The sequence below is a fragment of the Eubalaena glacialis genome, chromosome 1, assembly GCF_028564815.1.
Source record: "Eubalaena glacialis isolate mEubGla1 chromosome 1, mEubGla1.1.hap2.+ XY, whole genome shotgun sequence".
In the NCBI taxonomy this organism is placed as follows: domain Eukaryota; kingdom Metazoa; phylum Chordata; class Mammalia; order Artiodactyla; family Balaenidae; genus Eubalaena; species Eubalaena glacialis.
The window spans coordinates 237,660,252-237,683,228 of NC_083716.1; the positions used below are offsets into that span (position 1 = coordinate 237,660,252).

The 22,977-nt window shown below is 46.9% G+C and overlaps 1 protein-coding gene across 12 annotated transcripts in view; it reads left to right on the forward strand.

Annotated features, from left to right (window-relative positions):
* LRRFIP1 (LRR binding FLII interacting protein 1) overlaps window positions 1-22,977 on the forward strand; it is a 144,493-nt gene that overhangs the window by 101,112 nt on the left and 20,404 nt on the right. For 6 of the 12 annotated variants that reach the window (XM_061188935.1, XM_061188942.1, XM_061188898.1 and 3 more), the window contains 4 exons: window positions 16,528-16,563; window positions 17,005-17,130; window positions 18,683-18,754; window positions 20,483-20,653. In XM_061188935.1, the coding sequence (XP_061044918.1) occupies window positions 16,528-16,563; window positions 17,005-17,130; window positions 18,683-18,754; window positions 20,483-20,653 (405 nt within the window). The remainder of the gene's footprint in view (window positions 1-16,527; window positions 16,564-17,004; window positions 17,131-18,682; window positions 18,755-20,482; window positions 20,654-22,977) is intronic. The other 6 variants (XM_061188946.1, XM_061188921.1, XM_061188927.1 and 3 more) reach the window with 1 other exon arrangement.

Genomic DNA, 22,977 nt, shown 5'->3' on the forward strand with positions numbered 1-22,977 from the left:
GTTGCAGAAGTCAGTTTCGTGTGAATTGATGATGCCTTTGAGATGAAATGAAGCTGTGAGCCTTTTTCCCCACTGGCCCGTTTTCTCTGATTACAGGGACTTTCCTGCTCCGACTTCCGGCTTCTCAGTCGTGGCCTTGCTCCCAAACCCCTGTCTGCCCAGAATGGAAACCGGGTCTGTCCTCCTCCTTTTCACATCATTCTTCCCTCTTCTTTCCTTCTGCTGTCACTTGAATTGCTGATTAAGTGGACGTGGATGCTTCAACCTCTTCCATGTGAAGTCCAAAGAGCAAAGCTTAGTAGATGTTTCAGTTGGCTTGACTAACTGGCTAAGACTTTTCTCATCCGTTTAAAGCAAATCAAAAATAATTTAAGACCTCATATTTTTTTAAAAAAGAGTTTAGGAAAAAGGAGTCTCTATTAAATGTATATTTTCAAAAGCTCAAGTCCAAAAAATTGGTCTCTTGGGTCTCTCCTCCTTTTCCAGCAATTGTTCCCCATTTGGGGTTTCCTTTGTTTTTTTAAAAAAACATTTTTCTCCTGTAAATGTATCCAGGAAGCAATTTGGAAGGCTTTTGTGCATAATCTAACTCCTCCGTCTTGGAAAGTGGAGAGAACGGCGTTATTTCTCTGGCTCGCTCTCCGCTGTGTTTCCTGTTTGTACAAGGCCATCCCTGAGGTTCTTGGCCTTTTTAGCTCCAGGTATAGGAGTCCTGTTCTCGTAGGAGGAGGTCGGAGGCCGAGCTCCAAGAACACATCACGTTATGGAGGTTGAACTGCCACCTCCCTGCATCGTCGTGTCCCTTGCGTTGCTGAGTGATTCATCCCTGTTCCTGCATGTTCCCTGACCAGCTCGTGGGCCCCCTGCCCTGGGCTCTCCGTGGCCTCTGCCGGTAAACAGGTTATGATGCTATTCGGAGGTGAGGCTCAGGTCACACCAGCGAGCTGCCCTTGTGTTCCAGCACACCCCCGCACAGGCTCCGTCTCTGTTCGGGTGTGGGTTCCCCTGTGCCAGAGACGTGCCAGCCCTGGGCAGCTGAAGCCCCCCTACAGCTCCTTTGTATCTTGGAGACTGTTGGCTGGGATCCTCTGATAGAAGCAAACAGGCTATTCCTGCCGCACCGTTCTGTGGGGAAGTCTGTGTATTAACACCCCCAAGTGCTTTCTTCACCTGGGATTTTGAGTCGTGGGTTTGGGCTTTTGCTGGTGTCGTTGACGTTGTCACCATTCTGTCTCACTCCCCGACCCTTTCTTCTAGGAATGCCTGAAAAGAGATGCCTAGAAAATAGACATATTTCAGAGGTTCTGGGGAAGATCACTATTTTTAAAGTTAAAAATCATCTCATGTTTATTTTTCTTGTAAATGTGGATTTCCATCTATCAGAGTTATTGAAGGCATGGTGCCTTTGTGGACTTCTTTTCCTTCTAACAGTCGTACAATAACTTGGCTGTCGTGATCACCAAAAGCATCATGATTACCTTGTCACTATTATTTGTTGCTGTTTTTTCAAGGGTTTAAAAACCTGCCATTTGCTTTCATCCTCCAGCCCTCCTATGTGTACGGCGCTGCCCGGCCGGCTGGGAGTTACTGGGTGCGTGTGCTTCCCACAACCCCTTGCCCGCTCCTGCCCCTCCGCCACCGAACACCTGCTCTGAGTGCAGTGGACTTAACCGTTTGCAGCCCTTCTGGGGGTGAATTACCCCTTTATGTGGAGCTTACACTTGCAGCCCCCTTTGGCCAGATCTGGGGTTTATTTCTCCCGACAGTTGACAATAGCTGGGGAAGACACGTGTTTGTATAGGATTGTTAGGCAGGAATAAAGTATTGGCAACATTTACTCAATCTATTGGCAAAAAGAAAGATAGCTTTTTATTGCTTTGGTAACCTTAACAGATATTAATCCATTATGTTATATTATCTTGGAAATTTCCAGTTTTAAATACCAGGTACTTATGCCCTGCAGGAAACTTAAGTATTCAAAGTAGCTATACTCTTATTGTTAATAACTTTCTGAATTTCCATTAGATTGCACACTTATGAATTAGATGTATAACTGGTCCAGCAAACCCGCTGTGTCCTCAAGGAGAAATAGGGAAAATTAAAGTTCCATTCATGGTATTGTAAGCTCCTGTTTACCCTCAGTGATTAATTACATAGGATTTTCAAGTTAATGAAATGTCTTGTTCTCTAGTTAGCAATTCTTAAAGAATTTTTAAATAATTGAGCTATAATCAACATACTATTTTTATTACAAAGTCACTTCATATTGGAGTAACTTTCTAAGCATCAACTATGAGGATGCCATGAGAAAATTCAGGATATTTGAACTATCTGCTCGTATTAAATCTAGATTAACAAGTTTTTACTTAGCAAGGAATATTTTTCAGAGTCATAGATTTAAAGGATCTATTGGAGATTCCATTGCATGCCAGTTGGTTGACAGCAACTAAAACTTCTCTCTCTTGGACTTTTGCACGACCCTGTTTTTTTGCTGCACGGTCTTTGCCTGTGGAGGTGGTTTTGAGCCTTTCCTGCATGTCTTCCATCGTGATGTTTTTCAGGACGTGTTCCTGTCATGTGTCACTCTTCCTTAGCTTACATTTCAGTGTTTCCTGGGTGCCGATGGAGAGAGGAAAGGTGCCCTGTCCTGACAGTCTGTTTTCATCACAGGCGTCTGTGTCGGATGAGAGCAGTCTCGGTGGGGCTCGGCGGAGCAGTGCCTGCGGTTCCCACGCTGTAAGGCACTTTCTGTGTTTCCCGAGCTTTCTGCTGCGTGACCCTGGGGTGACTCTCTCAGCACAGCTTCAGCCCTGGGAGATAACTAACCAGAGTCATAGGGAGGAAACACTGTCTCATCCCAGTTTTCCATAGTAATAAGGGTCATGGATAACGTAAGTCATATAGCCTTTGGTGGTTAGTTTAATGTCCTCACTCATCAGTTTATGTTGAGGTCAAAGGGAGAAAGATTCATCTTAATTGAGTTTCGTCTGCTCTTTCCCTGCAACAAGGGATGAAGTGATCGTATAATAATAAAAGGAGTCAAAGAGTCAAAAGGGAATTCAACAGGCCACAAATTATTCTCACCTCTGGATGATCGAGGAAGATGAACAAATTTAAGAATTAGAATATTACACATAAGGAATTTCCTTTTTTTATTTTGTTGTCTTTTCCCCTCTTTGAAGGATTTGAAGTGATAGGGTTTCTCAATAAAGGTTGTAGTAGTTGTACAAGAAATACTTGTTGAATGAAAAAGATGAGTGAATGAGTAAAGGATAAAGGTAGACAAAATGGGATCAGCCCATGGAAGTGAGGAAACTGGTTGACCTGTCCTGAGGACCAGTTGAAACTGGGCATTGGACCCAATCAGCCCTCCCCAGGGCCAGATGCTTCTGCATCCTGAGGCTCCTGCACAAATCCTGGAAAGATGCATCCACGCCCCACATGAACTATGATGGCTTAAGAAATACTTGAAAGTGCTTTTATAGTTTTGCTTTTGGAAGTAATTGACTACTTAATTAATTGGCTAAATGATCCAGCTTTATGATTTATTATATTTCTCCAGTCATGAATATTCAGGAATTCTTATGAAGTAAGACAGGGTAGCCTACAGTTTTCTTCAGAATGTAGTTTTTATAAATATTAATTATAATAATTGATGTAACATGAGTTTTTTAAAATTTTTATTGGGGTATAGTTGATTTACAGTGTTGTGTTAGTTTTAGGTGTACAGCAAAGTGAATCAGTTATACATATGTCCACTCTTTTTTAGATTCTTTTCCCATATAGGCCATTACAGAGTATTGAGCAGAGTTCTCTGTGCTACACAGTAGGTCCTTATTAGTTATCTCTTTTATACGTAGTGGTGTGTATGTGTCAGTCCCACGTAGCATGAGTTTTTGTTGACATCTAATTAAACACTTGCATTGAACAATTTTATATTGCATAAAATTTTAATGCAGTGGAACCTGCTATATTAAGTCTTTTTCCCAGTTCTTAAATATTTTTGTAGGCCCTTAAAAAGCTCATAAACAATACCTAATGGATGAAATAGCTCAGGCCTATAGGACGGATAAAATGCAACTAAATGATTTTCTTTTATCAGTAAGAGGCAGCAGCCTAATTCTTTAAGAGAATGGATCTTCCCAAGCACCAAAGCAGAACTTCTAATGTCTGGCGGGATGTACGTCTCATAGATTCTCTTTACATGTTGCCTCTGTAGATGGACTTTTTCAAGTAGCTGATTCCTGACCTTCGGGGCACGGTGACAGGCATCGCTGATTGCTCTTTTGTGTAGCAGTTATTTGGTGCTTTAAACCCTCCTGTAGGAACTGCCTGGGCGGTATGGCTTTAGGGAGTTAGGAAGTAAAAGGTCCTCTTGTCCCGACAGCAGAATGCCTAAAATAGGGCTCACGTCCCTGGTCTCACACCAGGCCGAAGAAATAAAAGAGAATCAAAAGACATTTTTTTTCTGCACCTAACACTGCACTCTTGCAGAAGGAGCACGGCATGCGTTTGCTGGATTAAATGGGACAAATTGAACCCCGGGGTAAAATCCCTCAGAAGAGATCTCTGGGCCATCAGCTGTGTGCCAGCCACAGATCAGCAGGCCTAGTGGGAGGGAAGGTTCACTGACCTCTCATCCTTTCCCATCTCCACCCCACCCCCAGCCCTCAGGGTAGCCCTGCACGGGGATGCGGAGTTCCGCACGCCCAGGAATGCTGTCTCCCCAGGCTCTCTGTGCAGCTAGGAGCTGTGGCCACTGACAAATACACATACAAACATGTGAGGACAGTGCGCCTTGGGGGGTCCCTCCTGTCCTGACCTGTAGTACTGTGAGCTGAGTCCAGGCTGACCCCAGGCCTGCCCAAGACAGTCCTGAGCCCACTTTCAAAGACTTGTCCCCATCTCCATTCTCCCAAGAAATTAGCCCCAGACACAGTATGTGTTTACAATTAAAGGACTAATTACAATTACAGTTAAATGATTAAATGACTAGTTCTTGAAAGTAGAACGGTTTTGCTTCAAAACCTTTCTATTCTGTACCTTCCTTACCATTAGAAAGCTGTGTGCATGTTGTAGGAAGGACTCTTGGCCGTGTGTGAAGTGACCTTCTTAGTTCTGACCCTCTGGGAAGCGGTCATCGCCACCGATGCCACCTGGTCCAGGAGCCGTGAAAGCTGTTTCTAGCAGAAAGGGACAGCTTGAGAAAAGCCCAGCTTGTATTCTCTTGCATAATCCTCAGAACCTGTGTGGTCAGTGTCTCTACTTCATGACATAGATGACAAGATATGTAACTTTCGCAAGGTCTCATGGCCGATAAGAGATGGACCCTGGACTCGGATCTTGCTGTTGAATAACATACTTCAGCCCACATTAGCCACGCTGACTCCAAAGTATGGGCGACTCCAAAGGTGCCACATGGACCACAGTGACACAGACTTTACGCTTATTCTTTTCCGCATGATCAAGTCAGATCAGATGATTTGAGACTCAGGAGTTGGGGAAACTTGGGTCAGAGATAAACCGTATTAACAACAATCTGTCATATCTCAGCACCGTAAACCAGGACTCGAATGACATAGGATACGGTAGGATTTGTCTACAGGGGGAAGTTTTCCTCTCTCTTGTATCAGCAAACCCAAAGGCAAAATACTTCTGCTTTAAAGTGCTGACGTTAGGTGTTTTCCTTTATTTTGAACAGTAAAGCTAAAAGGTGAGGCTAGTAATACTGGTAGATTTCTTGTATGTGCCATACATGGCAGTGATTCTTACACATAGTGTATGTACAGCTGTATTATCTGTGCATCTGAAATAGCATCTTGCACCTAAGTGTAAATACACAGTAAATATTTATCCAACATAGGAATGAGTCCAGGCAAGATGGGTCTGGGGAATTTGCTCATCTTGACCAAGGCTATTTACAGCCTAAACTTGAAATGGTTCATTCAACAAGTATTTCTCAAGTACCTACTGTGTGCCAGACCTCGTCTGGTCGCTGGGGATTCAGCAGGGAACAAAATAGACACAGACTCTGCCCTGGGGAATTCCACTCTGGTGGAAAAACAGGCAAACTAAACGATGGTATTTACGATAAGGATCACGAGCGCCCCTGAAGTTTTGTGGCCCCGTATAATTTGCAGTAGGAATGATGCCTGCGGGTCTCCAGGGGGCCTGGGGGCGGGGAGAGGACGGTCAGCACAGGCCTCTCAGACCAGCTTCTCAGTCTGCCAGTGTCTGTGGTCCTAAATGGTGTTCAAGTTCCGCCTCCCCTCCCACCCTCCCCCCGCCCTGCCTTGTTCAAGAGGAAGGTAAGATTTTTTTTTTTTAAGGTCTCATGAAGTGCTTTTATTTTATGATTTTTTTCAGATATGTACATACTTTTTTTTTAAACATCTTTATTGGAGTATAATTGCTTTACAATGTTGTGTTAGATTCTGCTGTATAACAAAGTGACTTGTAGTGAGGTGGATGGACTTAGAGTCTATCATACAGAGTGAAGTAAGTCAGAAAGAGAAAAACAAATACCATATGCTAACGCATATGTATGGAATGTAAAAAAAAAATGGTTTTGATGAACCTAGGGGCAGGACAGGAATAAAGACGCAGATGTGGAGAATGGACTTGAGGACACGGGGCAGGCTTAAGGGGAAGCTGGGACGAAGTGAGAGAGTGGTGTGAACATATAGACACTACCAAATGAAAAATAGATAGCTAGTGGGAAGCAGCCGCATAGCACAGGGAGATCAGCTCGGTGCTTTGTGACCACCTAGAAGGGTGGGATAGGGAGGGTGGGAGGGAGACGCAAGAGGGAGGGGATACGGGTTATATGTACACATATAGGAAGGTAAGATTTTGTTGTTGTTATTGTTGTTAAACTGAACATGCATTTAGGGCTATAACAAATGTGAATACAAATCAAAGTTAAGAGGGCATAGCCTCCAGATACACGAGTTGCTGGTGTTTTCCTTTACTAGAAGAGAGAAAGTTTAGGTAGATGGGTAGACAGACAGATATACACGCAGGCCCCCAGATAGAAGGTCCTGTGGCACTTTAAAAAGCCTTGCCTGATTCTGTGTTAACCCTAAATCTTATTTTGTATTCACTTGCAAAGATAGTAGAGAAGCAAACTTTTGCATTGCCCCGAAGCCAGCCCCGCCTTGTCCCGCTCTTCAGTTTCTGTGCTGGCAGGCAGCTCACGTTCTCAAGACCTGTCTCTTCCACATCGTGGAGGCTTTTCTGCGCAGAAACTAGGTGTCCTCCACACCCCAGCTGAACAGATGCTCTGTGTTACTTTCTTCCTACTAACCAAGAATTCTGTGTTCTTTTGATAGTGTGATTAAGTTTTGTGTTCTGAGTGGCCACATGTCGGATGTGCTGGGAAGACCCAGCCTCCTTTCCCAGGGCCGGCCACCGGCCGCACTAACCTCTCCTTCCTTTCTGGGCTGCGCCTGGCTGACCTCACAGCTAACCGGAGCCTTTGTCTCGTGGCCTCCGTTCTCCTTGCATCTTCGCTGACCTGTTCCTTTGTTTCTGTCTGCGTGTCCCGCGGCCAGCTGGGTGGGCAGCCCTCGGAGCACGGCGGCCACTTCAAGTCCAGCTCCCGCACCTCCTCGAGAGCCAGCTCGGCGCGGGCCAGCCCAGTGGTGAGTGGGCCTCTCGCTCTTGCTGCTGTCCACTTCCTTCCTTCCTCCCCCTCCCCTTGGACCCTTCACTCCTCTGTCGCCTAAGAAGACCCCTCCACCTCCAAACGCCTGGACCGGGAGAAAGTAGGAAGGCTTTCCATGATTTATTTCAGGTCTAAGCAAAAACAGGATTGGGGAAGATGCTTCCAAATTTAGAAAATGACTATTCAGTGAGATCAGAATTGCACTGCTCAGTGTGTAAAGGACCATCTAGGAAGCTGCTGACAGCGCATAAGAGATGGAGGTCTCACTGGGAGGAGGGAACTTCGCACAGTGCGGGAGAAATGTAGCCATGTGCCTGGATGTGTTGTTTTTATGATTTAAAAATTTGAAGGCTTTTTTTGTATTTGTCCCAGTTAACTTATTTTTCTTTAATTGGGGTATAGTTGATTTACAGTGTTGTGTTTTAGATGTACAGCAAAGTGACTCAGTTATCCATATACATGTATCCACTCTTTTTTAGATTCTTCTTCCATATAGGCCATTACAGAGTATTGAGAAGAGTTCCCTGTGCTACACAGTAGGTCCTTATTAGTTATCTATTTTATATATAGTAGTGTGTATATGTCAATCCCAATCTCCCAATTTATCCCTCCTCCTCCTCCCCCCGCTTTCCCCCCGGTAACCATAAGTTTGTTTTCTGCATCTGTGACTCGATTTCTGTTTTGTAAGTAAGTTCATTTGTACAGTTCTTTTAGATTGAAGGGTTCACTTTTAAACATTTTGTTTGGAACGTTATCTGTTATTGGACCCCAACAGTTTTTTAGGATAAAGTATTGGCCTGCGAGTGCCACAGCATCCCTAGCTCTATTCCATCCCCCACTGTCCCGTTGGTCCTCTGTTCAGTGCCTGTGAAACAAACGACAGAGCTGCTCTCCTGTTTGTCACCTGGCCTGAGATGACCCAAGTTCTACTTCAGAAAGCAAGGGGTCCTGCTACCTAGTCTCCATCATTTAAGTCTCATTATTGTGTGTTTTTCCCATGGTCTTTGGAATTTTAGACAGTTTCACCGCATCTGATGCTTTGTATGAGGCAACTGTATTGTTCTCTTGACCATAAGGGATTGGCAGGGCACATCTGCCCGGGGGACATTTGGGATGGGGGGCTGACACAATGACCAGGGAAGGACGTTCAGTGGACAGGGCCTGGGCTGTGTGCCGAGCGGTGTGCATGCCAGCCCTGCACCACGGGGGCTGCCACACCGAGGGCCAGGACCCCTCCTGATAGACCCTGGGCAGAAGGCGGCGAAGATGGGCAAAGTTGAACTTGGAGCTTGACTGTGGTTTGCAACTCACTTACACAACACCACAGTTAGACGCATCGATGTCTAAAATTCAGGAAGTGTTCCTGGTCATCAGAGAAGAGGCCGTGGGGCTGAGTCGCCCACTTGCACTCGTGCACCCATGGGGTGCTGCGGATTTGTTTTTTAAATTAGATGCAGCCTTTTAAAGCCAGGAGGCTTCACACCAAATGCAGACATCTGCTTCTTCAGGCAACGCAAACAAAGGGATGGATCCCTTTTGCAGACTGAGCCCGTATTGCTGAATCGGGGGCCTCAGTCCCCCCCACGCCTGCCCTGCTTTCCCTGACTCCAAGGCCAAGGCCAGAGCCATTCGTCACTGGGCTTGCCCTGATGCTTTCCTGCTAGTAGAGAAATGTTCTCTCCGCCATTTACACATCGAGGGTGAGAAAACAAAAGATAGATGAGGCAGGCGAGTATTAGAACAGGAGAGCCTGTTTCTCTTTGGAATTGAAAGCTGCCCCCCCTCGCCCCCCAGCAGTGAGGGGAATAGGAGAAGCCGCTTGCTGACCGCGCTCAGGTGGGGCAGGAAACGTGGGGTGACGGACACCCCACAAAGCCCACTGCTTACTGCTCCAGCCAGGACCAGTCAAGCAGGGGCAGTAAGATATCCAGCTGTTCCATATCACGTACGTTCAGTGTTCAAAACCTGGCGAGTCGCTTCTTCTGCACGTGGCAGACGGGACTGAAGCGCAGCGTTTGTGAGCTGAGGGACCCCTGCTCCGAGGTCAGCAGCCCCCGCCTGCGCGGCCCTGCCTGCCTGCCTCCGCCTTCAGGCCCTTGCTTGCGTGTTTCCGACGCAAGTCATCGGCGTTTTCCCACGATAGATCCGACGTGGAGAGCCCTCGTCCTCAGGCGTAATGCTCGCTCTCTGGCACCCACTTTGGGGAACATGAAAGTTCACGGTGGTCAGAAGAAGCTGAGACCTGACCCCTCCTGGGCTCCCTGCCTGGCGCAGCTCAAGCGAAGCAGGAAACTGTGAGCCCGTGATGGTCTGACGTCTTTGGGTTTATTCGGGCATCAGGATGAAGTCACAGCATAGCAACGCAGTCTAGTTCCCCAGACGGAAGAGACTGAAACCAGATACGAATTCCTCTGTCATCTCCTTCCTAAATCTGACAACAGTTTACTCCCACAAAATGGGTTTAGTGGACACAAGAGAGGTGAGCGTGCATCGTCCCCGTGTCCCTGGGGCCTGAGGACGAGAGGTGGGGGTCTCTTGGTAACTGGGGGGCCCGGCAAGACCTCCCCACTGTCCCTTGGTCCCTTGAGAGCCCTGGGTTTGCAAGACTCTCAGGGACTTGACTGAGCTGATTTTTCAGTCCATTACACACAGGTCATCGGTTCCATCTCCTTTCTCCCCTGAGTCAGCTGCTCATTTACAAAGGTCAACTGACTCAGGTTGGCGCGGTTAGTGAGCAGAGGTCAGCATCCAGGCACCTCGCGCGGGTGTGGGGCGTCAGAGCTGAGGACGCCTCTGGGTGTGGCCCTCAGAAGGCAGAGACACCTGTGTACCGCGCAGGGCACTTCCACGCGGTTATGGTGGCTCCCGGTCATCTGAAGGATGGAGCATGGGCAGCATTCCTGGCCTTTGCAGAGAGTCTGGAGGACAGAGCTGAGTGAACCCTCTGCTCTGTGCTTCCAAACCTCAGTCCTCTTCCACGGAATCTGCCCCATTTCTATTTTCTGAGCCTGGACAGTCACACCACTGGAAAGGTCTGGGAGTTTGCATTTTGGGCTTGCGAGACGAACAGTGTAAGTGGATGCATTTGGCCTTGTTGATTGGAAAGAGGCCAGGAAACTTGTGTTCAGACTCCCCTGGTCCTCCTGCCTGGGAGGGAGGAGCTGCAGGGACAGGCGGTGCCCAGGGAGAGGCCCGCGGGGTGAGTGACCCTCCCCGCCTGGCCTCTCAGAAGGACGCAGAGCAGGAAGGGGGCAGGGAGTTCCAAGACCCAGGTTAAGATGTCACAGCTCTCATTCCTGGCTGGGGACACCTGGCCAGGCACGTAGACTTCCTGAACTCCACCTGGAAAGACGAGTAATGATATGCTTGAAAAACAAAAACAAGAAAAGATTTGGGTTGATAACCTGCTTCTCCTGGCCGAGTTTTCCAGGGCTGTGAGCGTTGTCCACTATGGCTCGGGGAGAACGATCCCGCCTGGTGATGCATCAGGAATATGGTTCCAGGGGGTGGTATGGGTGAGGGCAGGGGGCAGGGGCCTCTCCGGGGAGGAAGTACGAGCTGGGGCAGGGGCAGCCCTGGGAGGCTCTGGGTGTGGGATGTAGGCTGGTGCCCCAGGGGGCGGGCGAGGGGAGCGCTGTCCAAGAACAAAAGTAACCAGAATGAGGGAAATGATAGCTTGTCCCACTTTGAGAAAATAAAGGTACCTCAGCATCCAAAGACGCGAAGTGTGCCCCGCCCCCCGGGTCCTCCAGCCTCGTGGGGAACAGAGGGGGTGCCCGCCCCATCTCAGAAGGGCATACACTGGTGGACCGCATCTCATTTTTCACGTTCTGTAGGTGAGCCCTATCTTCTTCTCCAGAATCTTCCTCTTGAGGAAGTTGGGGTCCGTTCATTCAGCCAGTGTTTATCGAATGTTCTAGGCACAGGGCTGCAGTGGTGAAGGAACACACCTGCTCCCCTCACAGACCCACAGGCTGGAGAGGCAGACCTCAGCAAATGGGCACAATACAGTATAGAACTCAGAGCATGGGCTCGAGGGAAGAAGGCAGGATGCTTCCAGGGAGCTGGACTCGGGAGTTTGGGTAATCCAGGCCCGAAGAAGAGCCCGGCAGAGGGCCTCGCCTGGAGGGGCCGACGCAGCTGTGTCATCCAGGCCTCAGAACCCAGTGAATCTGCCGGGTCACGGAAGCACCGGTCAGGGGTGTCCTGCGTGGCGCCCAGGTTCACGTGCCAGTGTGTTTTCAGAGAAGCATTGGTGGTGAACAGGAATCTCAGCCCCATCTGAGTTAGAAAAACAAAAGACTGTAATGACTCATGTTTTGTGTCGTGTGAAGAGGTGGAAGCAGGAACCAGGTGGAAAAACAGGTCTTGAATTATAAATGTAAGAGTTCAAGGACCAGTCATTCAGGATGAGGTCAATATTATCGGATTTAAAACCAGAAATTTCCATTCTAATGGTAGCCTCCACTGCTGTTTATATCTGAAGGAAAATTACCCTTAAAATGGGTGTTTTCTGAGCAGCGTCCAGTACTGTCAGTTGGTTTCTCGAGAGGGACCTGGTGATGACACTGCTTCCGTGATCCCATTTCCCATCTGGGGCTTGGGGCACCACGAGGAAAAGTCCCTTTGTCCCTGGCCCCTTTGCTAGGGTCTTCCCACGCCCACCTACTGTACTCTGTCTCGAGGAAGGTGGGCAAGCCAGATGGTGATATGGAAAACTTGGAGTTTGAAACCTCACGAGACATTATATTTAAGTGAGCCTAAATAGTATGCTCATTTAGACACGATTTTAGAAGGTTGGAATTAATAAAATATTTAACGTGCTACGTTAAGCGTTTGTTTTTGAAAGGAAGAGTTGCCATAATTTAAAAGTTCACAGAAATTTTTTGGAAGTGACTACCTCCCGTAGATTTTAAAAGATGCCTTTTTATACACTCCATTGTGATTATAAAATACTGGTTTGCATGTTTCATAAGCCTGTTACTATAAAGTTTTCACACTGACCTAAAACGTTTAGTATTGCTCAGTAAATGAGAGTAGGAAGGCTAACAGGCTGCAAGACCTGTGGTGCTGCCGCCCTTCCTCGGATAAGAAGGCGATGTCCACGAGGTCCCGTGGCTCGTCCCGGGTCCCGTGCTGCCGTGGGCTGCAGCGTGTTGGGGCACGTGTGGTCCACGGCATGCCCTGGGTCACATCATACAGCAGAAACGCCAGTGTTTAAAAACCCTTCCATCTATTCTGTTTCTTTGTATATTATTTTCAGAGATAAAGTACTATGCTTTATGTCAAATTAAACTCACCGTCAGGGTTACTTATCTGTTCCTTTGTTAGGGGCAGTGAGGGGTGCCCTGCCTGACCAAGGCTCCCTGGGCCGGTCCCACTCCGCTCGACGCAGGCTGCCATCTGGTGGCATCCGGTGGGGCTGCAGTGGTTCCATGCTGCTGCACGGCTTTTCTCCCTCCCTCCCTCCCTTTCTCTTCCTTGCCTTGCCTTCCTTCTTTCCTGTCCTTCCTTCCTTCTGTTTTATTGAAATATAGTTGATTTACAATGTTGTGTTAATTTCTGCTGTACAGAAAAGTGATTGTTATACATATATATATTCTTTTTCATGTTCTTTTCCATTATGGTTTATCACAGGATATTAAATATAGTTCATTTCCCTGTGCTATATACAGTAGGACCTTGTTGTTTATCCATTTGATATATAATAGTTTGCATCTGCTAATCCCAAACTCCCAATCCATCCCTCCGCCAACCGAAACTGCACCACTTTCCATGGGGCTCCTCGTACTTCTTAGGTTGCAGGAAGGCTGGCAAATACACGTGTCCCTTGTCATTCAGAAAACAGACAAACGTCAGTCACTCTGATACGTAAAATACAGATTGGAAACACTAGTCAAGCATAGATTGGCTCTAACTCTCATTGAGAGCTTAATTTTTCCCTCCGTGGTCTCTACTTAAAAACATGTCCTGAATTTTCACATTCTGAGTTCGTTCTCTATTTCAGAACAAAGGCTTTTTTCAAACTACTTTTAAACTTTTTTTAAACTAAAGAGAAAGCTATGGTTTTAGGGTTTTTTCTCCCTTATTTGGTGTTTTGCAAATTACAAAAGCAGTGTTTGTGTTTATGGTGAAACAATGCAGAACAAAGCTATGCTAAAGGCCCCCAGGAAACCAGTGCTTTGGGGACTGGTGTATAGTTCTTCTCATCTTTCTCACAAGAAGTACTACAAAAAAGAAAGCGGGGTCCTTCTTTTATGGGCACGGATATCTTTGTAGGTGAACTTCGGATTTCTGGAGCTTCATTTCTCTAGGCAATATTTATCTGTTGCTGATGAACAGTCAGGAAAGACACCATTTAAACTGCAGAGCAAAACAGCAACAAGCTTCTCACGGTAGCTTGATAGCCTGTTCAACTGAATCTTCCCTTTCCACCAACAGTTAAATTGCCCTCTTTATTTTCATCTCATTAATATTTGTTCTGCAAACTAACTTATTCTAGGGAATAAAGGCCTTGTGTCCAGGAGGTCTAATGAATGGATTCTGCAGCAGAGCAAGTGCTAGACAGTTAGCTTTTCCTTCATTATTTGAAATTTTCAGGAATATTTGTATTCCCAAGTGGAGAGGAGACCCACACTTGAAATGCTAAAATCATCCTCCTGACTCAGAACATCGGTCGGGGCTCCCTGGGGCTCTGCCAGGGAGGATGAGATAGAACCATCTCAATTGTAGGCCATCTACAGATGTTCCAGAATATCTAGTTAGGCTGGTGTGACATGCACGTCTGAAAAAATATAAATATATAAGTTTACACATACTAAACGCACGTGCCAACAAATGGCAGATGGTGTGCGACATGGTTGTGAGTGAGCTGTCTTTATCTAACAGGCTATGACTGCCACATCGAGAGTGAAAAAGGATGCACGTGGCCAAGAGTGTCTGGAAATCTCCTGTCCTTGGAGGCCAGCGGCTGTGGCCCAGTGGAGAGGAGAGTCCTCTGGGCGGAGGGAACCGCCAGAATCGAAAGCCCCACCCGCCCAGGGGCTTATTTAGCAAGCTGGGAGTGAGGCCAGCGCGGGTCATCCCGCTGGTCTGAGGGCTGCAGCTCCTTCATGTCGTCTCCTCAGGACAAGAAGGAGACTGGTTAGCTGAGAGTAGAAAGTTCTTGCTGAAGACCCAGATGTGAGCTGGGTGCGTGAGACCAGATGCGGTGGATTTGGGGGCCAGACCCGGGGGCAAAATTGGATCAGAAGACCCTTGAGCTTGACTCTCCTGAGCTCAGCGCTGGTTTCAGAAGTTGCCTTCTTTTGAATTAATCAAGTATTTTGTACGATTCCATCTGACGCCCTTGGTCGGCTGATTAGCTCTCACACTTTGCTGTGTTATTCTAGCGGTTACTTCAGGCATCCTGCCCTTGGAAAGAAGGTTCGAGGAGCGTGAAGGAGAGAAGGTGGCAGTCAGTGAGCCTTCTTGGTGGGGAACAGGATGGTGAGGATGTGGGCATCCAGCCCAGCACGGGCCCAGGGTGGGCAGAGGACAGGAAGTGCTCGTCTTTACAGGAAATCACCGCCATTACGGCATCCTGACCTGTGCTTAGCGCCTGCACCCACACGCCCCGTGCATGACGGCGTTGTGGGCAGTTGACCTGTTCGTGAGCCGCTCTGCGGTGGCCTTGGACCCAGACCCGTTAGGATTTGTCTACCTGCAGTCTGGGTGGTCTGTGGCCTAAGCAGTCAAGGGTGACTGCAGGGTCCCAGCTCACTCATGAGGTCTCCTGAATCAAAGGTGTGATCCCACCCGTCACGGGCATCTTCAGTTGACTCCCTGGCCATCAAATTTAAGAACCTCTGAGCTACAGGAGGTGGGATTGGAGGCATGCTGGGAAAATCCAGAGAGTCTGGAGACAACTTGGTGCAGGGTTCTCTCGCCCTCTGGGACCTTTCCCATGGGCTTTCGGAAAGGAGCCCTCAATGTGCCAAAAAAAAAAGAAGGAAAAAAGAAAAAAAGAAGAGAAAATTGGCCTTTCGTTGGATGCTAAGCAAAGAAAGAAATAGCACCAGTGCAGCCTCAGACTGTTGACCCCAACAGACCCTCACAGGGCGGGAGTCTCCCATAGGGTTGAAGCAGATGTGCTGTCTTGGGGCTCCACAGGCTGCTGGGGGTCCCGCAGAGACCCCTGCTTGCAGGAGGGAAAAGAGAGGATTCAGAGACAGTCCAAACAGGAAAGATTTTGAAAAGCCAAATTCTTGGGGGTCCCCCTTTTCACCCAGCAAATTCTCCTGTACCGTCACCCACCCCCAGCCAGCTCCCCACATCTGGGTGTCTATCTCAAAATGTTTAAACTAGAATTTTCACATTGACTCAGTTACTCAGGAGCAGTGGAAAAACTGCAGTTGGCTCCACTGCTTCCTCTTGCTTTGGAGACCAAGTTTAGTGATAGTCAAAATTAAAACTCTGTGTGGTTGCATCTTCCAGCCCCCAGAACCCTGGTCACATTCTCACATTCCGATCATAGTAATCGTGGTGGGTGAACGAGGCTGGTGCCTGTCCTGTCCCACACTGTGTCCTGCACACATGTAGAAACTGGTCAGGTCATCCTGTTCAGATTCAGTTCATTCACAAATCATCTTCCTGTGGAAATTGTGAAAGTTGAAAAACCACACGGTGAAATTCAACCAGGCTCACTGAGCTGCCCGTGGGCCACCTCTGTGACACCAGCGTATCCGAGAGTCTCATGGCAAAGTAGTGTTTAAAATCACAAAGGAAGCTGATGCTTTATTTTATTATTATCTTACCCCCTAAATCCAGATTCTCCATTTAATGCTTTTAAGTATTTAATATTTATCCATTTTCCTCTCCAGGTTGAAGAGAGACCAGAAAAAGACTTCGCGGAGAAGGTAGGGAATTTCTGTAGCGCTTTATATTGTGTCATCTATAAACCACGAGGGTCCCGAAATTTATGGATGAAACTAACAAGAAAATATATTGCTTGATCTTTAATAAAGAATTTCACCATGGGGTGAACAGGACTAGTGGCTGGCTCACCAGGCAACACACAAACTCTGGGGTCCCCGGGGGGCCACTTCCAGTGTGTGTGTTAAACCTGCAGAACAGTGAAGGAATTCACGATGGGCCCAGCCATGGAGCTTACAGTTAATCCAGACAAACCCCGAGCATCCATGAGGCCCCTCGAGATGAACCTCTTTTTGTTGCTTACCATAAACCCACCGAAGATTTTCCAATTTGGAAACTGAATTCAAGTAAAGGTACCACCATAGTAGACTGAGAAATAATTTTGGTTTTGGCTGAAATCCCACTTGCTCTTTGCCACTTTGTAGGGGTCTCGTGGCCTGCCCGGCCTGTCTGCAGCCACACTGGCCTCCCTGGGTGGGACTTCCTCTCGAAGGGACAGCGGGGACACCTCCATCTCCATTGACACTGAGGCCTCCATTAGGGAAATCAAGGTAAGGCTCTCTACTTAACGCATGACCTAGAGCAACCTTCTGTGAAAATCAGTCTTCAAGTAAAAAAGGATTTAATTTGTAAAGTTCCAGCTCTTTCTTCTCGGTCTGGTCTCCCCTCCCTCCCATTAAGCTTGGTGTTCTAGTAACAGTAGGGCCCGGCCCGGTTCTGGTTCCTGCAGGGAGCTGCCCCTGACTTCCCCACCCCGGTAGGGCCAGCATACCTGCGCTGGGATCCCTCAGCTCCCCGGGCACACCGGGGCGAGACCCCTCACCACGCTGCCCTGAGGTGCTCAGCCACCTCTGTACACAGAGCAGGAGTGGACATTCCGCCCACAGCATTGGAAGGTGCTGGACACAGATTACCCGCTGCTCCCGACGGTATCACCCTGCCTTCGCACATCCCCGCCCTCTGCCTGCAGCGCGCCCTTCCTTTCCCTTTGTAATATGCGTAATATACCTTCAGTAGACCCCATCGTGGTATCTTAGTGATTTTTCCTTCTCCCACTGGTCTGCGGACACCGTTCTCTGTTACATCCTCAACGCTGAGTGCGTGACAGAGAAATGGGCCTCTGCTTGTTCAAGTAACTAGGGACGTTGCATCTGAAAAGGAGACTGTGCAGAGGGAAGGCTGAGTCTCCAGACCTCGTGTCCTCTGGAGAGAGCACCAAGGCCAGGGAGGCTCTTCCGGGTCAGATTTGGCTTCATTTACGGACGAGCTTTCTAGTAATGAAAACTGGTGAAAGGGAACCAGCCTCCATTGGTGCTACCTGAACAGATGGATGACACTTGCCAGAGAGGCCAGAGAAGAGCTTAAGCATCAGATCCGGTGGGACTAGGTTCCCCTGCAGACGCCTTCCAACTCCTGCGCTTTATAAGAACAATGTTTTGACTTCTGTTCCTGAAATGTCCCTCCCTGTGTGGTCCCTCGGCCTCCTGCAGCCCTTTGGTCATCCTTTCCCGCCTTGAAGTAGAGTTCGCTGCAGTCATAAGCTGTGTCTGGTCTTGGGTTGTGAGCATGATTCAGTCGTTCAGTAAGGATTTATTGCAACTCCAGCTCAGGCCAGACACCAGCCCCTGGGAATGTGGCGGTGAACAAGACGGGAAAGTAGAGTCCTTGGGCTCTGTAAGGGCAGGGACAAGGCTTTGCTGATTTCTGTCTTCAGTATCTTACTGTATGTAGCACAGAGCAGGACTCAAAGAGCTTGAATGAACGGTTAAATATGAGTAAATTAACCTGTTCCCTCTTCCATTTTCAGAAGCTCATTTGCCTGTTTTATAAAATTGTGTAAAAACATATGAAGACATATACCTTTGATAAAATTGTGTGACAATATCATATGAGATACACCTAAATTTTCATCTCTGTAGTGTTGAAATTCATCTTATTTTCCTTTTAACACTTAAAAAAGTTAAAAGAAGATTGCTGCTCCAGCTACTCAAGTAAGGAAACCGCCCAGAAGTAGAAAAGAATCAGAGAATCGCCTCTCCTTCTTTGTGGTCTCTGTCCATTTTTCCCTTTGACATCATTTGCCTTTTTTGCCATTTCCCCCAGGAACTCAATGAGTTAAAGGACCAGATTCAGGATGTAGAAGGCAAATACATGCAGGGATTGAAAGAGATGAAGGTACCAGCTTACGGACGTGTGGACTCATGATATTAACCCAGCTTAACTTTAAAAAATCCTACAGAAGACATTCAGACTGCATGCTTGCTCTAAAGAGGCTCCAAAGTGGCAGGAATGCTAGTAGCATGGGTGTGTGCGCTCATGGTTCTCCCAAAGGCAGCTTTGAAACCAAGACTTGAAAATTGTAACTCCTCATTAGCAAATGTTACTAACATGTTTCCTGGTGCATGTCTTGTACTCACCTCCCCACCACACCTGGCTTAAAAACAGTTTCTCATTTCCCACAGAAGCATACCCTACACTTGAAGAAGGGTTTTTGGTTTTCTTCACTTTCTGCAGTCCTTACATACAAGGAGTGCTTCAACTTAATTTGCTTCTCAAAACACCTGATGTCTCCCGATAAGGAAGTTCTGTGCTTTTGAAACACACAAATTATTTGCATACTGTGCCATTTTACTAACCAAAGCAATGTCTGAATGTGTATCTTCTTGGATTTATTTGAGTAAATACACGGTACTTGTAGAAAGTGGAATTACTGCATTGTGCCGACCAGGAAATTGAGTTGCCAGGCTCCCTGGAAGTGAGGTGGGGCGTCAGGGACTTTATTCTCTGGCTTCACAGGGCAGCTCGGGCAGCTCATGAGTCTAGCAAGAGATGGTAAATCTTTTCCTTCCTTTTCAGCTCCTGAGAAAGTAACCCCAAACCAGTCTGAGTTCAGTATCCCAGGGGCGCCAAATCACATGACTAATTAATCAGTTTCCTATTTGTCACTGCTCTTTAAAAAGGGGGGAAAATTAAGATTCTGGCTTTCAACTCCTGCTGGAGTTGGAAAGAGAGCCATGGAAGCAGCACAGGAATCACTGGTCCCACCTGAAATCCTTGCCCTGGTTTGCAAGTGCAGGCGAGAGCAGCGCTGGTCTCCGCAGAGCCTCCTGGTAGCACCTGACACACGCCCGACCCGCCAGTGCCGGCCTTTCTGTAACTCAGGGTCCTTTGCACCTGGGATGCTGCTCTCTGTTCTCCCAGAGTCGTCTCCCGCTGGCCTGTGCTTCGGGACCCACACGCTGCTGTACTCTGTTGCCTGCCCTGCCGGTGTGTGAGCCCCGGGGTTGAGGGGGACATGTTTACTTTGCAGGCCTCTTTCCCTGGTTGTCTTTTCAAAGGAATGAGCTTTGTCTTTCCGGGACCTACCCAGTGAGGCCTGTGTACCTTGTTGAGTTTTCCTATGGGTTGAACATGTGAACTTCTACTTAAGCCTTTCCTGGTTCATAAGCCGCATTGGGGACAGTGGGCCGCTGGTGGCAGGTGTTCTACTCCCCCTCCCCAGCGCTGGCTCTGTCCCAGGTTCCGGTCACATGTCTTGAGTGGTTACTTCAGACACCTGTACAACAGGCTACAGAATCAGATTCCCACAACCAGGGCTCTGCTGCCTCTGTGACCAGAGCCCCTTCCACCCAGTGTCCCCCTTGTCCTAATGACTGTAAATTATCTTCATCCCTAGACACAGTTAATAACTAATTTCCTGAGTCATGAGAATTGGAGCAAATTGAAAAGGCGGACTTTTGGGGCATTTCAAATTGCCATGTGTTTCTTCTTCTGATTCATTTGCTCTAAGAAATAAAGTCTAAATTCAGGGCTGCGTTTTTGGAGGTTTTGTTAAAAATACTGAACTAATCTGTGTTTTTGTTTCCTTACTACAATTTCAAAAACATGACCTATTTTCTGCAGGACTCACTAGCAGAAGTTGAAGAAAAATATAAGAAGGCCATGGTTTCCAACGCTCAGCTAGACAATGAGAAGACAAACTTTATGTACCAGGTCGATATGCTAAAGGACATGATGCTGGAGCTTGAAGAGCAGCTGGCTGAGTCCAAACGGCAGTACGAGGAGAAAAGCAAAGTATGTGCTAGTACGAGAAAGAAGGGTGAAGTATATATAAATGTAAATGCTATGTGTAAGGACAGGAGAATATATAGATATATAAATGGTATATGTAAGGATGGGAGAATATACATGTAAGTGGTATATGTAAGAATGGGAGAATATATGTATACACAGGCATATGTATGTAAATGGTATATGTAATTATAGTAGACTATATAAGTGGTATATGTAAGGATGGGAGGATATACATATGGTATATGTAAGAATGGTAGAATATGTGTGTGTGTGTATGTATATATATTTGATATATGGTATATACATGTTATACATGTGTATGTATATATTTGTGTGTGTGTGGTTTTTTAAAAACAATAGTTCTCCACTTGCCCTGGAAGCCCAAACATCTAAGAATAAGAACACCATGCTCTTTGCTGAGGGACCTGCAGTATTGGTATATGCACAATTTCAATATGTAAACTAGAGACAATTTTACTAGGAGGACATTTGTGCGTTTTGCATGTAAGGTAAAATCATAACCATGAAAAAACCTGCCTACGAAAGACCCAGCATGCTTGGACAAAGCACAACTAGATGCTTCAAGATTTTCCTGTCAATATACATTTCTTCATTCTTATTTTGTTATCTCAACACCAGAGAGAAATAGTTGCAAGTATCAAGGATTTTAAGAAAATTATATTCGTTTGTTTTCTGCTGATTGGGAAAAGACACGGTTACTCCACTTGAGAATTAAAAACCTTCATTAACCTCAGAAAAGGGTAGAATTTCATTTGGGCTTTCATTAAGAACCACTGGAATTAATATGTTAACTTATGATATCAACAAAAAGCATGAGCATATGTTGAAATTAATGACGGTAGGCTGATTTGGTGAAGGATGGGCTTAGCTGTTCTTTGTGAGACAGAGAGCAAGGAATACTTGTTTTTCATATTTTAAGGAATTAGTTGGTTTGTCAAATCCTAGAATATTATCCAATTTTTCAGAGTTGCTGAGATACATAGAAAATTTAATTTGTGAGTGTCATTATCTTTTTTTTTTTCTAACTAGCTATATCCTCTAAATCCCAAGGGTTAAAGCCAAATACCATAACAACTCAAGGGCCTCCTTCTTTCACTACTGTGTTTGAGTTAGAAGCTAAAGAAGAATTTTGTCCATGAAGTTCCTGATAACTGAACTGTGAAACAAAGGAGAAACTTTTCATGAGACCTGATGTCATGAAAGCTTTCTTTGAAACTAATTCATAGTTTAGGAGCAGAGAGCATATTCTGAACCCACTTGGGTGGAATAGTACCGTAATGCATTCTAAATACTCCTAGAAGGCCCTCATTTAGGCATCAGGAAGTAGACCAAGAAGCCCCGAATCTAATTCCAGAGAAATGGGGTGATCCTGGAACGCTGACCCAAGGTGGGGACCATGGGCGAAGCAAAGCCCGACAGACATGTCTTTGTCACAGCTAGGAGGGTCCAGTCACCCCCAGACTTCAGAAAGTGGGTGAGCACATGATGCCAGGGTGAGCTAAGGTCAAATCCCTTCTAAAATAACCAGTAACAGATCGAGGGAAGGTGTTCCCTGCTGTTCCCTAAACTGCTGGCAGCTAGGTGGGCACCACACCATCGTTAGGGGCTGCGCTGCTGTGCTGAGCTGAGTGGGAGACAGAAGAGCGTGTTGCCCGGTTGCAGGGATGAGTTTCATGCAGGGAAGGGTTGGACTGAGGGAGCGGCTTTGTGCTGACAAGGGCTTTGCTTCCCCCACCTGTTTCTGTTTTGTCTCTGAGGTACAGAGCTGGCCGCCTACTGTTAGTGAGATAAACTTGCCAAGGTAGACCATCCCTTTTTGTCCCAAAGAGTATTCATCGGCATATTTCAAACTCACGGATGATTTTATTACCGCTCTTTTGCAAAGCTGCCTCCTCCAGGCCCTCAGCAGGCAGCCTGGGGGGCCTTCCCAGGGCACGGCTTACCTGTAAAGAAATCGGGTCATACTGTCAGCTGCATCAACTCAGGTTAATTTTTTTTTTTTTTGAATTTTTGAATTTTATTTTATTTATTTATTTATACAGCAGGTTCTTATTAGTTATCCATTTTATACATATTAGTGTATACATGTCAATCCCAGTCTCCCAATTCATCCCACCACCCCCCCGCCCCTTTCCCCCCTTGGTGTCCATATGTTTGTCCTCAGGTTAATTTTACAGTAGATCGTAGGGGTGTCTTCTAGAAAATCCAGAGAAACTGGTTCACGTTGTTAAAAAGGCCTTGAGGGCTTCCCTGGTGGCACAGTGGGTAAGAATCCACCTGCCAATGCAGGGGACATGGGTTCA